Here is a 20,574-nt window from a genome sequence, read left to right as displayed (position 1 = left end):
TTGTGGTATCTTTCGCTGCCTCATCTTTCACTAGCAGATAGACAAGTGAGGTTTAGTTTTCTTAACTTGTGCTTTTCATTTTGTTTGTTGTGTCTATATAGAAGAGGTTTCCCCTTTCTGAAAGTTTCCTGCACCAAACAATGTTCCTTAATTGAATTTCCTGACACAGTGCACATTCATGGCATCTGCTGGCCAAAACCATGAAGTGCTTTTCGTGTGTTTGATGGACAACGTAGTTGTTGTTGATTCATTGAAGACAACTGATCTGAATTTTTTTTTTAATAAAGTCTTAGTTTAATATCTTAGTCCTGAGCTGAAAAAATAGTGATAGCTATATTCAGTGTAACTTTTAGAATACACTCAGAACACATTTTGGCACAGTAGAAACCCTCTTCTGTTATTATTATTATTACATTCACAGTGTTGCTGGTTTGCATATATTTGCATAAATCGTGTAATTATTCTGTTTATATATATACAGTTTTAAAGTTAAAAAAAGTCTTTGACCAACTCCAGGGCTGGGCTTTTGATATAAATGTACATTTATCAATGCCTTAAGCCATTGCTTATTTTTCCATAGACAAGTATTGTGGTCTTTTTTTTTATGAGGCATGTAACATGTGACAGGAATGTGTGCATATGTATGTTAATGTTGAGAGAGTGCTTGTGGAAAGGGCAGTGAAATTGCTATTTGCTACAGACTGTGATCATTTTCTTCAACATTGAGTGATCGTGATGTGTGGTATTCTTCAGTGGTTAAAGGTGTCACATCTTTCCTCAGATCTTTCCTACATCTGCAACATGGGAAATGTGTCGTTTTAGTGGGTGTCTACTCCTTTTATAAGTTTAAGAGCAGGCCTATCCATTTGCTCTTGAATTTGATATTGTGTATAAGTTTGATTTTATATTTGATACCCTCACGTACCCAGTTCATCGCATCTGACGTTTTGTTTGAGCCGTGAGTGTAATGTAAAGACGTATGACATGATCCAAAAATCTCTTGGCAGTTGCATCCCCATTGATTGAGGTTACTTTTTCATTAGAATTCTTTTTGACTAAAATAAAACACAAAGTCCAAGGAAAATCTGAATAAACAAAACTGAATTTAATCACTCAAAGGATTAAGGAAGTCAGTGTGAAAAGCTGAAGTAAAGTTGAGTAAAAAGCTGGTTGCGTTCCTCATAGATATGCTTGGCTAGAAAGTAACTTCCCATGATGCAACAAGTTCATAATATTTACTGATAACTGTTATTTTCTGATGTTTTTCTTGATAATTGTATTTTTTTCTGCTCACAGTGGCACAACAAGCACGGTCACTGTCTCACAGCTCCAGAGATCACATTCTCTTCTCCAGAAATAAAGGTAAAAATGTGTTTTTATTATAGAACTGTGTAAAAACTGCATAATAAATGTCCTGGAGATACAATGGAGCATATAAAATCAACCAAGTTTAAAATCTACAGTTAATATAGAATAAAGTACAATTATGTTCCCTAACTAAAGGTGCTGAATATGTAGCCATGAGGGTACCATCACAGTGACCGTTTTTCTGACAGTATATATCCTATATGCCCAGGGAAGACTCCTCTGATAATGAGTTCTGCTTGTTAGAATGTGAAATGCATTCAGTTATGTACATGCAATTTGTACAATCTTTATAGAAAACCAGTGCCAACAGAGTGGGTGGCTCTGAAGCACCTGCACATTAATCTATGTTCACCACCTTCTCAAATCCAAGCATCAAATTAAGTATTATAAAGTCCCACAATCTGGACTGTATATGTTAGTTGTGTGATCCTGAGAGGGTGATCTTGAGCAGTACAGCGCATTCAGCAGTGCATAAAATTGTTTATTGAACAAAGTCTATTTTTACGTATTTCTCCTTGTGGTGTCAGCAATGGTATGCATTATTTAATTTAATTAAGCATAATGCATGACATACTAATTCTATTTACAGAATTGCTAGGACATTTTGTAAAATGCAATAAAAACAAAAATCTGTGATTGTTAAAATCCTCTTAAAGCTTTATTTAACTGACTTAAGTACATAGAACCATTTCCAATGTTCTGGCCCAACCAACCTGATTGGGTTTGAAAATATAAACAAATTTTGCACATTTCAAGAAAGTTGGGACAGGGGCAAACCAGGAGTGAAAAGTTCATAGACATTTATTGAACTATTAACATCACACAGATTTGAAGCATTATGCTGTAAGCAAGTGATAAAATGTATAAAAGGCTCAGACTTGGCAAGCAAACATAGGTCATTGTTCATCACTTTTTGCCAAACAGAATCAGTCAACAGCGACCACAGAGATCTAAGTAGCTGATGTTTTGTATCAAGTCATAATGGACAAAAATGTCACTTTCAAGAATTAATATCCTCAGTTCCCAAATGGTTAACAGTAGTATTTAAAGGGAAAGGCGATGTGAAAGTGGTAAACATGCCCCAGTCTCAAATCTTTCGGAGTGTGTTGCAGGCATCACATTTACAAAATACACTCAAGTTGTTAAGTGGAAACATTGGTTTATTTTTTTTTGTCAGTGGATCGGTCAGTCACATTTTATCATATAGCACTTTCCACAACAGAAAGTTGCCACAAAGCAGCTTTACAGAGATCCTAGTCCATGCTTCCTATGAGCATGCCAAGGGCGACAGTGACAAAGAGAAACTCCCTGAGTGCACGTGGAAGAAACCTTGAGAGGAACCAGGACTCATAAGGGGAACTCATCCTCCTGTGGTCATCCCCACATCGAGCACAACAACTCAGCAGTAAAAAAAGAACTGGAAAAGATAAGCTGTAGGCAACGTGAAGGTAAAATCTAAGTTATGAAAGTGTATGAGGGAAGCAGGAGGTGGTAATTGCACCAGTTTTTTACTCTCAAAGTCCGTTTGGGCTGAACCAATGCCTTGTAAGATCATGCATGATGCTGTCAGTGAAATTTGGCCAAGATGTCGAACAGGATACATAAGGGTGGGGGCTGGATCACGAAAGTATCAGGGAGAGCAGCAGGAATTTCGATGCACGAGAAAGGGGTGCGTTTTCAGTTAAATAAAGCTTTAAGAGATTTAACAAATCAGATGTTTGTTTTTATTAATTTTTACAAAATGTCTTAACTGGAAATGAGCTTTGTATAATTGAAATTTAAATTTATAACTGTTTATATTGTGTGCTAAATGTATTTTTGTTGTGTCATTTTATGGTACTTTTTATTTCTAATCAAGTTCACAAGCATTACTTTGTGGTTTGTAATATTTTTAGTCATTCATTTGATGAACGACCAAGATCCAGCTTCATCCTACTTGTGCAAGTCAAACATACACCATGATTTCTTGGAAGAAGCAACTTATGTACGTCAAAATATTACTAGCAAATTTTAAAAATATCACTTTGAGAACAGAAATCCTGCCTTTCCCATTAGCACAGAGAAGCAAAGCTGGATATTTGCGTCCTGAGACTGAAGCAAGTTCCTTTTTTTTTTTTCTTTTAAAGTTCACACAATGTTTTTTACACAGTTGTGCCAAGTTGCATCACCAAAATATCGTCATTTCCTCATTTAAGGAAGGACCAACAAAGGTACACAATGCACTGAGAGCTGAAGGTTGAGGTACAGGCATGACGTTTCATGAGTTTTTTCTCAGTTTCTGCAAAGACAGCAGATTAAATAGTGTCCTATATTGCTCAATGCTGTATTAGGGATTTCCAAAATATTAACAATGGTCAAGTGATAGTGACACTGGCATTGTGCCAAGTAAAGTCATATGGCTGATTTTTCAGTTTCCAGTAATACAGTGGCTGGAATCCTTGTACTGATATGGGTTGTTCATATTTTGAAATGGGGCTTGTTTTATTTACTTTCTAGCCAACTTTTGGCATTAAGCATACTTAAGGCTCATGTCCATCTGCTCCAACACGTTTTAATGGGCATTCAGCATAAAGTCCTGAAGTTCTGCAAAGACTTATATCTCGTGTGACTCAAACGTCAAATATGGAGACCAAATATCAAGATAATTAAAAGGAAATGTAAACAGATAATGTAGATAACTATTTAAAATAATTTCATTTTCTTGTTTAGGTAGTACATTGTGCATGGGCTTGATCTTCACGTCCTCAGATGCCATTGTATAAAAAAACTCATGTATATGTAATAAACATTTAGACGGCTATGGGTTCAAGTGTGTTTTGGAATCTCTTGTCTCAAGCCATACACCATAGTTTGTGCAGAAATGCTGTCAAAAGCAGTGAAAACATGACCTAGGATCAGATGAGTTCATGTTTGAGCTCGTTTTCAAGGGGGAAAAATGTCCAGTTGGGAATTTTTGTTGAGGTTTGCAAAAAGATGCACATTCATTGTTCCTCAGCAAGCTTCATGCTGCAGCATTGAGACAACAGATATACTCATGATTCCTGTCATTTCTGTTTATTACCAAGAGTTAAGTGTGATTTTTATTTTTTTTTCCTTCACATCAAGCACCAGGATAGCACCTAATTGTGATTATACACATGATAAGATATAAAAGACAGGATGAGGTCTACCACAGTGTTTCCTTTTCTTTTAACTCTGTAAACCATTGGGAACTGAGGAGGCCAATAGCTATAGTTTTGAAAGTAAATTATTTTTTTCCTGTTTTTCTTGCTATAGAATTTCGGCTGCTCAACAGCTTGGGCACTCAGTTATAGTGCTTTTTGTTTCATAACGCAGCAATTGTTTTTCTGCGGGTGACAGGTCTACACTAATTTAGCATCATGAACCATGTTTAAATCCATGCATTGGAATTTCAGTTAGATCGGCATTGTCATACTGCCCTGTAGTGGACTAGTGCCGACTCTAGAGTGTACTTCTGCCTTGTGCCCAGTGATTGTAGGCTCCCGACCCACCACGACCCTACACTCGATAAGTGAATACTGATAATGACTAAATGAATTGTGATACCGAAATGTGCAAGGACTTACCAGAAAAAGACATCTGGATAGGAGCATGTTGCTCCAGAACCTGAACATAACCTTTAGCATTAACAGTGCCTTCACAGATGTAAACGTTACCCATGCCATGTGCAGTATTTTACCCTCATAATATCATTGAGGCTGGCTTCTGAACTGTGTACTTATAACAAGTTGGATGGTCCCTCTTCTCTTTAGCCCAGAGGATGTGGCATCAATGATTGCAAAAAGAATATCAATTCTGGATTTGTCAGACCACAGGACACTTTTCCACTTTGCCTCAGCCCATTTTAAATGAGCCCAGACCCAGAAAATTAGGCTGTGTTCCTGGATCCTCTGTATGTATGATTTCTTCTTTGCATTGGTGAGATTTAACTTGCTATTGTGGATGCAGTCAGGAAGTGTGTTCACAGACTGTGGGTTTGGGAAGTGTTTCTGAGCCCATGCGGTGAGGCCTTGTCTCTGGAATATTGAGATTCCTCTGGATTCTCTAAATCTTTTATGATATTGATTTATAATGTATAATATTGATGATGAAAACCCAAAGTTCTTTACTGTTTTAAGCTGAGAAACGTTCTTAACGTTGTTTCTCTGTTTGTCCATGCATACTTTGACAGATGTTCTAGAACCCCTACACTACATTAGCTTCATACAGATCTGTCCTCTATGTCCCATCCTGAAGAACAGGATTGAGCACAGACTGTTGAGCAGCAGAAGTCGTTTATCAAGAAAGGAAAAAAAATCAACCTAAAAAACCTTCAATGATGTGAAGGGGAATGATTCCCAAACTGTGGATTAAAAAGTGAAATGTAAAAGGAAAGGTGATATAACTATATATTTATATATAAATCACATTTTTTATATATGGCATTTTACAAAAAAATTCCAAATGATCTGGAAGCAGTTACATCACAATCAAAATGCTCAAAACAAAACTACACACAAAGCTTAATTTGCCGTCATGTGGCTGCAATCTCGTGTTAAGTCTCAGCCAATCAGCTGAAATCAGCTTTTGCGGTTTGGATAAAGACATGTGTCTGGAGAATGCAGTGGTGTCTGTTTGCTCATGGAATTACATTAGAAATGTATCTCAGAATCCAGTACAGACCACAAAAATGAAAGTTAATCTTAAGAGGCTTTTTGAGTGTGTTGAACTGATTTCTCCTTGTTCCCTAAAAAGAAGGTTATAAGACAAAAAACAACAACAACAATAGTTCATACCACCATTTTGAGACTGGATGCTTTTAAAAATCAGAGGCATGCACAGGAATGGACCAATCCGACCTTCACTAATCCCACCTTGATCCACACTGCCCAGATTGCAATGAATGGCCCCCGTGTTTTAAATCAGACTCTGGTTCATTCCATGGTGTGATGTATTTGGGCAACGGTACCAAGACCCTTGAGAAGAGGTGGTCTCAGTCTGGCCCCAAACAAACTCTGAAGCAGAGTTTGTTTGTGAAGGGAATGTGATCTGACCTAATTATCAGTTATCAATTATCCAGTTATCAGGTGTACTCAGCAAATAGACGGTTGTGTTTGCATAATGGGCACATAAAAAAGAGAAGTGGTTCAGGTTTAGCCACTAACTGAACAAATGGAACAGAAATAGGCGGGTGTTCCACTATCCAGAATTTTGTCATTTTAGCCAGATAACTTTAAATTCAAACCTGTCCCATTGGAACAGAACTGGGGCGGATTCCTATTGGACAGTCCTCAGCTTTGGGCTTAAGTTAACTGGCTAACAGAAATCCTGCTTTATGGTCTACCTACCCTGAATGATCAAAGCCTGATGGATCCCACCCTGACCTTTTACTATATTTATTATTTAGAAGACACTTCTGAGGAAGCTATATATTACATAATCTACTTGCTTAAGAAACATAAATATCAACTGAGAACAAGTGTAGTCTACAAAAGTGGTGCTCGAAAAAAATCATAAAAAGATGCAGAGAATGTGTGACTCTCAACAAACAAGCAAGACCTCAACCACCAACGAAACTTCCCACTCTCACCTCAGAATGAAAACATCCACAGATAATTATGTGCATTCTTCTACTGTGAAAAAAACAACAATTCAGTATTGTGGATCTGGAAGGATGTGGAGCTCTCATTCATCTATTACTGAGAAAAAGAAGACAGTGTCCATTAAAGCAGCAGCTGAGACACTGTAAAGAGCATGGTGAGTCTTATGAGTTTCCTTGAAACATGAGAAGCAGAAAGTACCAGCTGAAATCTCTGCAGATTTCTTTGAAAAACTGCAGGCAAATCCACAAAAACAGCAAAAAACTAACCACATAAGAGCACAGTTCAAAATGAATTATAATTAGTTGTGGAAACTTTTGTGTGATTTACTGACACAGAATCTGTGTCTTCTGCTTTTCTCCCAACACTAAAAACCCTGTATTTAACTCGACTGAATGGGTTTGAGAGGAAATAAAATAAATGAAAAGGTGCTCAAGTTTTTTTTCCCCAGTACTGAACATCACATGGTGGGGGCAGGTTCTGAGATTCTGAGAAGGACAACAATAAGCATCTAGTGCTTTTCCATCGTGTGGTAACAAATCTTCTCAGCTCTACTACCTTTTCGGACCTGGTATCTGGGAAGGGTTCCACTACAACAGTTCCCCAAAATGCAGCCTGTCGGGTCACAACGTTGCTTATTCATGTGTTTTTTCTCTTTTGAAATTTAAATTAAATGTGCAATTTTTTTCATTGTACAATGTACAGTAAAATATGTCATCAGCATTTAACCAATCTGTGGCAGAGAATATACACACATTAGTGCCCTAGGGTCTGTGAACCCACACCCATAGCAGCGAGCAGCCATCCTTGGCACCCATGGAGCAGTTGTGGGTTCGGTGTCTTGCTCAAAGGTACCTCAGCCATGTGAAACCAGGGAGGAGGACAGTGCTATTCCTTCAATCCCACTACCCCCAATTTTCCTGCAGGTTGTGGAAATCAAACCAACAACCGTTCAGTCCTCTAAAACACCATTTTCTTGTGGATGGGAGGCCAAAATGCAGACAATACTTTTATTTAAAAAATATCCATAAGCATGTGGATAGGGCCTTAGTAACTAATCTGAGTTATTTCCCTTGTCCCAATTCTTGGCCTAAGCGATAAGGCTTTCCTTTAAATGAGGTCTTTAAGGGGTTCAAGGAATCAGAGCACTGAGAGAAGAATGAGACACACTTGAGCCCTTTATATGTAAACATCACTATTTCTTGGCCACTGAATCATGAATACGTTCAATTGTTGAGCTCATTTATATCATATGCATGATTGGAGGCTGTGTCCCACAAGCTTTTACCTTTCTGCTTTTTTACAAAACACCTGATTTTCTGACGAGTTCACCACAGTTTTCTGTTTAACTTTGCACGAAATCTCCAGATTAAAAACCACGGTTTAATCTGCGGTGTGTGAAAACAAACCAAACCAAGGGGAAAACGCTCCAAGATCACTAACTGTTTAACTGATTTGGACCAGAGCAAACATAACACGTGTGAAAATCCCTTAGAGTCTTTCAAACTTTCTAATGTCTGTTGATATCTTGTTTATTTCTATAATTTAATATCTTTTGGCCTTCAGAACTGCAGGACACAGGCAATGAAAACTAACTAAAACATGAACTGAAGGAGTTTCTCCTTTTGAGTCTTGGTTCCATTTCAGTTTGTTTTTCTTTTTAATGATGGAATCTCCCTTTAAAATCTCACATTTTATTGCTTTATGATCTGAGGAAGATTTGTCTTGTCAGTCATAGTGCAACTCAATGTTTGTTCCTCTTGTTCTTAGATATTTTTTCTTTTTGAATATTGGTTTCACTGATTTATTTCTGATGTTCAGAGAGTAATTCCATGTGTACAGTGTATATAGATATTTCTTCAATAACGTTTGCTGACATCAGTATTGCCCATTTATGTTTACTGTAATATTCGTTTACATAAGAATGAATTTTGCCATGAATTCTGTTCTCTGGTTTTCACTCTTTATATCAATTTCTTTATAAACAGTGGTTTTATTTTTATTTATGGTTAATTTACTTAGGATGGTTAAATATATGTTATATTCCAACTCCACTATCTGAATATTCGAAGTAACAAAATATTTACTAAAATTTCGTTGGTCTTTAAATGGGTGCTTTATGCTGTTCTTACATTATTATAACAGTGGCACAAAATGGTTTTAAAATGACACTAAAATCATTAAACACAATTATTTCTGGGACCGTATATTGAGAATGAAAAATTGCTGTTGTGACAGGCCTACTTTGAGTCTTGGTTTCTCCCTAAACTTTCATTCAATATTCTGAGGGCATTTTCCTTTTGGAGTCTTGAGCCCTATTTGGACAGGATTAGTTTTAATTGTTGATCATTTTTGCTGGAATATCACAATAGTTTTAATCTTGTTCTAAAGGACAATTTCTGCCACTTTTCTCGAAAGCAGGCTCTTGTTTCAGGAAAAGTGGAGGAAGCACTGAGTGATGTAATGTACAGCATAAATCAGATGAGTCATTCAAGTACGTGGCTAACCTCAAATCTATAAGTTGACCTAAAGCACAGTGTAGTACAGTAGCTGTGTACCAATCTGTTACGAACGTGTATCCACTTCATTAACTTCCTACAATTAAACTGTTTAAAAATATTGTAAAGGATTACAGTTGAGTGAGTGTTTGTTATAATGGGTTTGTTATAATCATCTCACCCATTATAAGTAATAAAGGACTAATAAGTGTGGTCATTGATGGCTGAAAATATTTGTTTGGTTTGCTGTTTTCAGAACGGTAGTGATAGCCTAAAAACTCCATTATCTCAGCTGTGTATGATCCACTGTGTGACGGCAGTGTGTAAATCAAGTTACCACTCCCATCTCTGTTATTTTCACCAAGATCTTATCACACTCTTAAAAATAAAGGTGGCACACAAAGGTAAACTCCTGGTAAACAAGGGGTAAACAGAAGCATGTTAACCATAGAATGTCCCAGACATTTAATTTAGACCCCACAAATTTGAACTTGTGAAAAAAGGGTTTCAATATGGGGTCCCCTCTAAAGTAGGTACATTCGCTCATTATTAGGGCGGTCTACAAAGTTTGGACAAACATTTATCACCTTACCTGTTGACGGAGTACAATAAAGGTATCTTCAGCTGAAAGCTCATGATGAAGTGCTGTGGGAGTAAATAAATTGCAGGAATCTCTCCTGAATTTCTGAACACCTGAGGGCACTGTCTCTCCTCCAATTCATAAGAGAAAGATCTGGGAAAACAGTGTCTACTGAGTGCTGATGTTTTTCCACCAATCCAGAATTCCTGATCTTCATTTAGTTCTGCTACTGTTACTACAACAAGGCGAAAATTAAGTGGACCTCCTCAAAATGGTTTAGTTCAGGTTATTTTGGCTTCACCCATTACAATCTGCAGTGACAAACCTGACACGGGTCATGCTGAAAAGTTCAATGACATTTAAAAGTGTCACCGGATAAGTGCCCAGCTAAGTCTACCCTAGACAAGTGTAAGCACAATTATTGTGGAAAAACAACAGACAACTCAAAGTCACAGAGCATGGCTGTTGTGTCCGGAAATATTTAATCGCTAATGTGCCTCAAAGCAACACTGGCACAGAAACTGGGCATCAAAAAACTGTTTTCCATAGCTTAGCAACAGCACACATGCCTAAGATCACTATGCACAATGCCAAGTATCAAACAATGATTATTGAAATGTGTTCAGTGGAGTAATGAATCACTTTTTCAGATGGCTTGAAATACAAACATTCATTTACCAGACGTTACATACAGTACTGTGCAGAAGTCTTAGGCACCTAAGATAATTATATATATTTAAACTACAAAAAGATAAGAAATATAAGATAATATATTTTTTTCTATAAAGTAGTAGGTGTGAGTGAGTTTGAAGAACAATATTTTGTTCAGATTCTCCTTGATCGCATTAATTTGTTAAATCAACAGCACACATTATTTTAAATCATTATTTATTAATCGCTAAAACCTCAAATGATACGGACTGCCACAAGGGAAATGTTAAACCAACACATTCACACAGATTGTCACACTCACTGGAATAATGTTATTTGGTTTTATTCTAATGTTGGGCATTATCTGTTGTTTGTTTTTTAGCAAATAACACTTCCTTGGCCCCCTCCAGGGTGTATTCCCGCCTTGCACCCAATGATTCCAGGTAGGCTCTGGACCCACCGTGACCCTGAACTGGATAAGGGTTACAGATAATGAATGAATGAATGAATATTCACTGGTGCCTAAAGCTTTTGCACAGTACTTTATATGCTGCATGGGTGGTGCAGCACTCATAGTTTTGGTCCCTGCATCATCTGGAGATTGTTGGTTCTATCCAACGTGATGCCTTGGCCATCCTGGCTCACCTTTTTTTATGTGGGTAGGATGGGCCCATCTCTCACTCTCTGTGCTTGATATTGCTATGCTATGGTACTGCATGGGGGCAGTTTGAAAAGAAGTGGCTACTGATTTCACATCTCAGTGAATGTTTGTGCTTGCCTTTACCCCACAATAGAGTAATACAATTTATTACAGTAGCATTAAATATATAATATATAAATAAATAAAGAAGTCAGCTAGTGCTCTGAATTTATAATGCCAGCAGTAAATTTTGGAGGAGGAAGGATTGTGGCCTGTGGCTAATTTTCTGGAGCTTTGGGACAGGCCCCATATTTCAAGTGAAAGGTAATGTTACTGCTACACCATAAAAGGACGTTTAGACAAAATGTACTTTAAACTTGGTAGCACACTTCCTCAAATGTTTTTTTAAATATAGGTAATTAACATACTACTCACTCATTATTCAAGTTTCAGAAAGTACCATTAACATTCCACTCCAGAATGCCCATATATGGAGATTGAGCTGCTGAGAACATGCACACAGTCTTAATCACACAGGAAAATTGAGGTTTTTGTACCTTTAACTCCTTTTAACAACACTGTTATTAAGAATCAAGTCAAGCAGCCCAAGGCTTGGTGGCTTTATACCCCTTTAGCCATTGCTTGATTTTGCTCTTAAAAAATGATACTTAAAGTTTATTTTATTAATTAAAGAGAAGGAAATCTGAAGTATATTTTTCTGAAACATGTTTTATGTGCTGGAAGTATATTAATATTAATGTAGTAAACGTCTATGTGTACTATTTCAATATTTCTTGGGACTAAATTAGCCTACATTTGAATATATAAAAGTATACTTTAAGCATAGGAGTAGTAAACCTTTTAAGTTTATGTTTTAAGTTTAAGTTTTAAGACAATGAAAGACAGACCTAGACAGGGATACTTAGATATAGAGAGACCTTGACAGGGATTCTTACATAGAGAGACAGAGTACTTAACAGATTTGAGAGAGGGGGAACTACTAAACAGACTACAGAAAGAGGGAATTACTAAACAGACCAGAAAGGCCCAGACTTGCTAAGTACTAGTAGAGGAGAGATGCAAACAGATAAACCAAAACAACACACAAAGCACAAGAAATGTCCACCAAAGAAACACAGACACAAAGGAACTTAAATACACACCACAGACAAGGAACACCTGGGACAGATAATGAGGGGGCAGGAGCACAAAGGAGGCACACTGAGAGGGTGAGCTAAAGCGGAGACAGGAACAAAACAGTAATAGAGCCATGTGCTACATGAGCCCATGGTAGGAAAAACAGACATAGGACAGGACAGGGCCAGGGCGTGACATTGTGAAAACATACCTATTTTACTAAAAGAAACATTTATTAAAAACGTAGCATAAACTAACTATTAATTTAACCTAAAGATTAAACAACAGAGTCTAAAAAGTTAGAAAAGGTGTGTTTTGTGTTTATGTAATGCTGTCTGGTCTGTGTTTATGCAATAATGCCTAGTCTCAGCCACAGTCTGATACTTTCAGTGCAATAACCTGGCCTCACTGCCAGGATTTTGTCTGTGGCATTTAAATTGGGTAAATAATAGAGTTTGAATGTGAACATACAGTAACTACAAATCATGATAAAGCAAAGTGTCCTCAGCCTCCAAATGACAATATTGTTGTTTATTTACATGTCTATTATTTACATGTGCATTATCTATTGTCTGTAAAATAAACCAAAAGTTTATCTCTTCCTGTGTTTGTTAATAATGCTGCATTCCAGTGATGTCAGAAGCAAGGAAATTCCAGTATTCTCTTGTGTATATTGCATCTGAATGGTTTAGAAACTCTTATTTACCACTGGTAAACTCTGGATTCTAGATAATACATGATTTTATGAGATTGCTCCATCTACAAATGCAAATTAAAACTCTATGATGCAAAGGGAAAGCTATATATCAACAACACCCAGAAACACCGCCGGCTTCTCAGGGCCCAAGCTCATCTGAGATTCCACTTGGACTGACGCAAAGTGAAAAAGTGTCCTGTGGTCTGACGAGTCTACATTTCAAATTGTTTTTGGAAATCATGGATGTTGTATCCTTCAGGCTGAAGAGGAAAAGGACTGTCCGGACTGTTATCAGCGCAAAGTTTAAAAGCCTGCATCTCTGATGGTATGGGGGTGTGTTGGTGTCCATGGCATGGGTAACGTGCACATCTGTGAAGGCATTATTAATGCTGAAATGTACATACTGATTTGGGAACAACATACGCTGCCATCCAAGCAACGTCTTTTTCAGGGACTTCCCTGCTTATTTCAGCAAGACAATGCCAAGCCACATTCTGCACGTGTTGCAACAGCATGGCTTCATAGTAAGAGTCCAGGTACTAGACTGGCCTGCCTGCAGTCTCCTATTTAAATGTGTGGCGTGTTATGAAGCCCAAAATACGACAACGGAAACCTGGCCTTTTGAGCAACTGAAGTTGTACATCAAACAAGAATGTAAAAGAATTCCATCTGCAAAGCTTCAACAATTAGTGTCCTCAGTTCCCAAATGCTTAGAATGCTGTTGAAAGGAAAGGTGATTGTAGCACAGTGGTAAACATGCCCCTGTCCCAAATTTCTTGGAATGTGTTGCAGGTCTCAAATTCAAAATGAGTGAATATTAAAAAAACAAAAAAAACAAACAAAGTTTATCCATTTGAAAATTAAATATCTTGTCTTTGTAGAGTTTTCAACTACAATAGGTTGAAAAAGATTTGCAAATCGTTGTATTCTGTTATTATTTATGTTTAAGAAAATGTCCCAAATTCATTGTTCTGTTATAATAGAACACTTGAATACATTTATTTTGTATAAGGGTGAGTATGGTGACCTGTGTAGCAGCTCAAGATTGTTCCATGTCATGTAACTTCCAGCAGAATACAAATGCTGTGGGTTGAAAGCAGGGGGTGGAGTTGTCCATTGTGTTGTGATGTGTCTGGGCTCTGTATCAGTATGTATAATCTAAATTCAGTCCACCCCTCCGCCCCCAGCTTAGAAGACAAAGCTTTCCTCAGTCGAAAATGACATAAAAGACATTCCGAGATGAAACCCAGGGGCAGAGAGAACAGAAAGCGAAAGTGGGGATAGCGAAAGTGGCTCTTTACGTCCCTTTACCTTGGAGACGTTTACTTGACGTCATTCCCTCTGGAATTTCCACAAGCCCCGCCCTGCGCTAGAAGTTTAAATACGAGGACAGCCCTGATGAAATTAAATGTGTGAGAATGTGAGTACACGTTCTCCACAGAGTACACACTTCAGTATTGCACTGTAATTAAATTGTGTCCTGTGAAATTGTTACTCGAGTAACACATTATACATATTTTCCAAATATATTATTCTACTTTTTATTTTTATAATTAATATGTCTCAACGTGTAAAATATCAAATATGAACAGAAAATGTATACATATATTTTATGTAATTTATACATACACTACACACACACGTGTATATATATATATGTGTGTGTGTGTGTGTGTGTGTGTGTAATGTATGTATAAATTATATAAAATATATATAACATTTCCAATGTCCAAATCTTAAACACCTTAACAGCCATTCTTAAACAGTTAAAACACAAAAATGGACTCTGTTAAGGTGTTTAAGATTTGGACATTAATCAACTCACTGTAAATCATTCATAAACCCCTAAATGCCAAATTGGTGGTAGTTCTTATATCAAATTAACACATCTTGTATATTATCCAAGCTTGCAATCCTTAGTAGGGACCACATGGCTTTCACAATATATGTAATATTACAATATTCATATATCCCATAGTTTGTTGTCTTAATTTAGAGAGATGCTGTGTTTTCAGGTGGACTGCTTGTATTAGTGCTAGGTTTAAACCAGCCTGGTCTCATTTTTAATACTGGAGAGCATATCCTATTTCACATTTCATATGTTAACAAACAAGCTAGTACTCAGTTGGCTCTATATATGGGCTCCACATGGGTGTGTTTGGCAGGAGGTTTATTTGATTTTCTAATCAATAGATATGTAAAAAAGTGAAAATATGTTAACACGTTATCCAGACGGAACATCGAAGATGGCATTTTTCCACTATCTATACATCTTGGGTTATACAGCACCTTTTCACTCCAAATTAACATAACCTTGTTTAATCAGAGATGTTTTATTTGTTTTATTGCAGCTAATGAGGAATCATAATTAAGTAGTAAATACACAAATTAAAGTGGTGGCAGTGGTGTTATATCTGCTCACTAATGATTATTATTGAGGTCTTATGTCAGTGCACTCTTGGTTTATTATTGTTTATTTATTTTTAATAAAAACTAGTCTTAATGTATTTTCTACTACTACTACTACTACTTACAAACCCATTGTAGCCAATGGCAGCGCAGGGGGCGGGGTTTGCGCTGTTAGGAGGTGGGTCATTAATCTTTGTGGATAAATAGTTTATATGCTGGATCCATGCAGATAGTGGTCAGTAAAACCCAGCCGACGGAAAGCGGACAGTTCCCTAACGATTTTGTGAGATGGCTGAGAATAACGGGGATGTTCCTTTGGCGGTTGTGGAGAACCGGGAGATTCTCCGCGCCGTGGTTCAGCACTGCAGGGACATGAAGAGACAGGAGACCTGCTCCCGCTTCGCAACAGGACTCCTGCTCCTCGCTCTGTTCGCCACTTTCCTCCTGTTTCACGCCTCAGGACACAACGCCAAGGTACGTTCACACCTCGTCCCTTCAATGCCCGGGAAGTTACAGTATGTGGACTCAGAATGTCATTTAGCGACTCAACATTTTTAATATAAAGTTCTACCTTAACTTTCTGTTCCACCTTAAGTTTAGATGCTTTAGAATGTAGTGAATTGACTAATTTTAGTACACAACTTTTCTTTCCACATTAAATATCGCAGCTGTTACAAAGCTTGCTGGTGCCAGAATATACACGAATTTTCCGCTCCACCTTAAATGGCGCGTTTATTTACACTGCCGTTACGTTTCAGCGCGGAGCCAGAATGTAACAGCTGCGCCAGTTAAGGTGGACTGGAAAAGTGGTTGTTTAATGAAAAGCCTGTCGTTCGCTGTGAAACAATGCAGTTTTCACTTATGCATTTAAGTATTTATCTTTTTCCCCTAACGTATTGGGCAAAGTTTTCAATTTTTTCACGTGCTTTTTTTTTTACTTTATTTTCTCTCATTTTTTCCAGGTTTCAGCTGATAAGCAGCCAGCCACAAGCATGGGTAAGATAAATGTTTACACCTTTTAAAATAGTGGTAAAAGTCTGGGAAATTATTTTTCCTCACAACTCTCTGACATTGACACACTAAGTACATCTGAAGCCAGAACTTTACCTCAGACACAGTTAGCTGTCTCAGTAGACGTTTTGTTTTTATTCAGCTTTATTGTAAATGTGGATCCTTCTTCAACATATTTGAGCCTAAATAAATAAATAAAAAATCACAAGTTTGCCTTTTTTCCCAAGCAGGTTTGGCCCAGGCACAAAAAAGCAAGTCTGCTGGATCTCGTATCTGGTCTGTGCACCTGCTGGGTAAGCACCTCAGTTTAATCACTCTATTTCATTACTCTGTTAGACTGGACTCACAGTTTTATCCAATGGTTTGAATAAACCTTCTCATCCATCATTCCTTGTCAAATCGAAGACATAATTGTAAAGTTGCTGCAGTAACAATTCAATTAGAAATGAAAAAGGACCTTGTGGCTCTCCTGAGAATACAGTTTCGTTTGCTTTAAAGCAAAATGCTGGGGGGGGGTTAGTCTTCTTGTTTAGACTAGCCTTAGACATTAGCCTCAGTACTTTTTATGGAGCTTATATAATGGTGTGAGCACAATTAAAGTGAGTTAATTGGCTAATCTCAGAGTGTATCTGGTTAAATCTGCACATTGTACATTGTATACGTAATAAAACAGGATTACTAGCCGTTCAAATATTTTCCCACTTCTTAAAATACCTACCTAAATGTCAGACGTCTGCTGCATTTTCTGAAGTGCATGTGTGTGCTTGTATGCATGTGAATCTGACCAAAAACTTATCTACTTCTCTTAAAGGTACAAGAGGCCATGTTACATTTCAGAATCAGAGTGTTCTCAAGCACAACATGCAAGTCATTAACTGGATTGATCAACAGAACACAGGACAACTGAAAAATTTCACTGATCTTTATGTGCCTTTTAATGGCTGGTACCTTATCAATTTGAGAATGTATTACCAGGTACCTGCGGGAGACTGTCCTTGTAAAGAAAACCTTTGCTATTTGACTGTCATTGTTAATCAGGACACAGAAACCCCTCCTGGGTGGAACATCATGACAGTCTATGAGACTATACCTTGTGAAGTCGGAACCCTTCAGGCTGTTACTTTAAGCAGAGTGGTCAAGTTAACTAAATCTTCTGTGCTAAGAGTTCTGATAGATCCTAAAAACTATAATCTTGTCAGCTCTGAAAAATTTAGTCACTTTGAAGTCACTCGTCTGCCAAGGGGGAGAGACGACTGAAAATTCCTATTTATGTAGGTTTATGACAATCCTAAAATAGCTGTGTTGACTTACGTGTATTCTGTAAAATCCAAACAGTCCTGAGACTGATCAGAGTATGTTCTGTGTAGTGTACATTATTACACACTTTTCCTACCTTTTAGGGTGCTCATTTACAATTTGTTTTTAATAAATCTTAAATAAGCAATATTTATATTAGCCATTAATCATAACGCAACAAAATCATTTTATTTATTTATTTTTTATTAATATTTTGCTGGCAAATTAATACAATAGCATGGAGCACAAAGTCCTTACACATTCAGGGAGTTATAGCTATTAACAAGGCTCTTGCATATCAAATCCATGTTTCTAGAAGTCAGGTTTTTTTTTTTTGGGAGTACACAAATTAGGATATATTTGTAGTACCTAGAGATCAGGGGCTTTAATAAAAGTATTTGCTAAAGCCATTTCTGGGTAAAGCATTACATAGAATGTTTATAGTCCTACTATTCAACTCTTGACTGTTGGTATACATTACATAAATTAGCTGGCTAACCAGCACACAGTAAAGCAGACATGCCATCTTCCATATATTCTGTTTAGGAGTAAACTTGACTGGACAAATATTGGCTTTTAGAGGTGAATTTGTTTTTTCATTCCTGTGGAACTTTCCTTTTAGTTTTCAAGTTGAAATGCAAACCTGTAAAGATTACAATAATATTTTCAAAATGTAATTTTACAGCAAAGAATGTAGTCGAGTACTGGATCGACAGTAAATGTTTTATTTTCGACTTCTGCTCATCTGTAATATGGTATACACATTGTACTGTGTATTTTTTTATTTGGCTAATGCCTGAATTTTCAGGCTTATTTTATTAAGTGAACCATTGTGAGTTATTTATTAGCTAGTTACACTGGCAGATAAGGGTTATTCGCAGAGGAAGAAGCTTGATTTTTATTTGAATAGCGTTTATAATTATTGTTTGCTTTTGGCTGTTTTGATCGCATCGGGAATATTATTATTTGCGCTGATTTGTTATTACATAACATTATGACATGCATACAGAGTATCCATGAGGAGTTTGTTTACTGTGATTTGAAAGGAAATAAAAGAAAATATTCTCAATACCTAATGATAGTAGATTGGCCCTCATGTTGAGCGGCTGGCACAATGTTTACGTTTTATGTTAAAACGTATTATGTATTCACATTTCATTGATGTAAAATGGTGCAATGGACTAAACTGTCATTTCAAATAAAATCTGATCTCCTTAATTATGCTCTTGTGTTTATTATTTTGATAAATCCAAGTTGCAAAAGAACACACAGACGATCCAGAGTTAACGTCCTGCTTGCAACTTGTGGTAGTACAGAGAATGTAACTTAAGAATTGAAGTGGACAGCAATGGAAAATATATGAAGTGTTTTAGAGCATTTGCACTACCCACATGAGATATGTGCATATCAGACGTGCATTTTTCAGTCCACTGGTTTCATCCAAATTTTTGGTACATTCAAATTTCTGTATTCCAATTTTTATATGTAGTGAACTTGAGTGTGTGTCACCCAAGGGTGTGTTTGCACCTTGCGCCCAGTGATTCTGGGTAGGCTCTGGACTCACTGCTACCCTGAACTGGATAAGAGGTTACAGGCAATGAATTAATGAATTTTCATATGTGCTTTGCTTCTGTTAACTGATAAGCAAGATGTAAATCAATGCCTAAAAGAGAGTATCAGGTTGTTCAGCAAATGTTGTGTAACTTTCAGATGCATAATGCTTTTGTCTCCCTGTTGCTATGTTTCTTAGAAGACTTTACTTTAGGAAATTTCTGTTAGTACTTGATTGCATTCAGAATTTTTGAGTTCATTCATTCTTTCTTTTAAAAATTGTTCCATCAGTCCATTCATTAGTTCATTCATTCATTCATTCATTCAGGGGGTGGGCGAGGGGGCAACATTGTTTTATTTGTTAATTTTTCTTGAAATGAAAAAAGGACATATTATTTAGAGTATTTGTTATTTGTAATATTTATAAATCTTGTATATTAAAATGTAATTGAAAGGGTAATTTGAATTGAAATTCCGTTGTTAACTACAAAAAAAAGGCTACTTCAGTATGGAGGATATGGCACTGACTGTAATGCAGTTTATACGTTATATTCTGGACCTTGGCTTGAGAAATATTTCTCTAACTGGATCTTAATGAATTTTAATTATCCCTGCTTTACAGTATGTAGATAAAGAGAAAGCTTTATTAATTAAGTGGTTACTGGTGGTATTTCTACATGAGGTGACCACAGAAATAAAACTCTTCAGCATAAGATGACACTCTCAAGTTAGATTCCTGAATAATTTGTACAGTGCAACGTGCCAATTAACTAGATGGCTAGCTATTAATTTGTCCAGTGAACAAGTCACCTTAGCAGTTATCGCAACAACTGCAGGTTTTCCGAACACAGATCAGAGTCCATCTTCAGTGATGTATTTTAATATATATTTCCACTCATAGATGACACTGTTATTCACAAACACATTGGTAACAGAATACTCTGGAGGAGCTGTCCATGCCCATTAGATCAAAGTGTGGTCTAAAAAGGATATAAAAGCACAAATGAGCATTGGAGTAGAACTCAGGAGAGATAGATCCATATTTACTAGTATGGACCACGCCGGTAGAGGCTGAAATGGGGAGGTGAACTCAAAAGTATTTGGGGGAGAGTTCAGGGTGGCTAATGAATGCTTAT

At 37.0% G+C, this 20,574-nt stretch overlaps 1 protein-coding gene across 2 annotated transcripts in view; it reads left to right on the top strand.

The window, feature by feature from the left end:
- Positions 1-19,072, top strand: part of LOC136686953 (uncharacterized) — a 29,552-nt gene extending 10,480 nt beyond the window's left edge. The window contains exons 2-6 of one of the 2 annotated variants that reach the window (XM_066661080.1): positions 1,297-1,362; positions 15,810-16,054; positions 16,543-16,576; positions 16,822-16,884; positions 17,403-19,072. In XM_066661080.1, the coding sequence (XP_066517177.1) occupies positions 15,869-16,054; positions 16,543-16,576; positions 16,822-16,884; positions 17,403-17,848 (729 nt within the window). In that variant the 5' untranslated portion in view covers positions 1,297-1,362; positions 15,810-15,868 and the 3' untranslated portion in view covers positions 17,849-19,072. Of the gene's footprint in view, positions 1-1,296; positions 1,363-15,809; positions 16,055-16,542; positions 16,577-16,818; positions 16,885-17,402 lie in introns of both variants that reach the window. The other variant, XM_066661079.1, reaches the window with a different exon arrangement.
- Positions 19,073-20,574: the final 1,502 nt, after the last annotated feature.

Source organism: Hoplias malabaricus, chromosome 2 (assembly GCF_029633855.1).
Source record: "Hoplias malabaricus isolate fHopMal1 chromosome 2, fHopMal1.hap1, whole genome shotgun sequence".
In the NCBI taxonomy this organism is placed as follows: Eukaryota; Metazoa; Chordata; class Actinopteri; order Characiformes; family Erythrinidae; genus Hoplias; species Hoplias malabaricus.
Note: the sequence above shows the minus strand (reverse complement) of the source record. Positions and strands in the feature narration are given on the sequence as shown.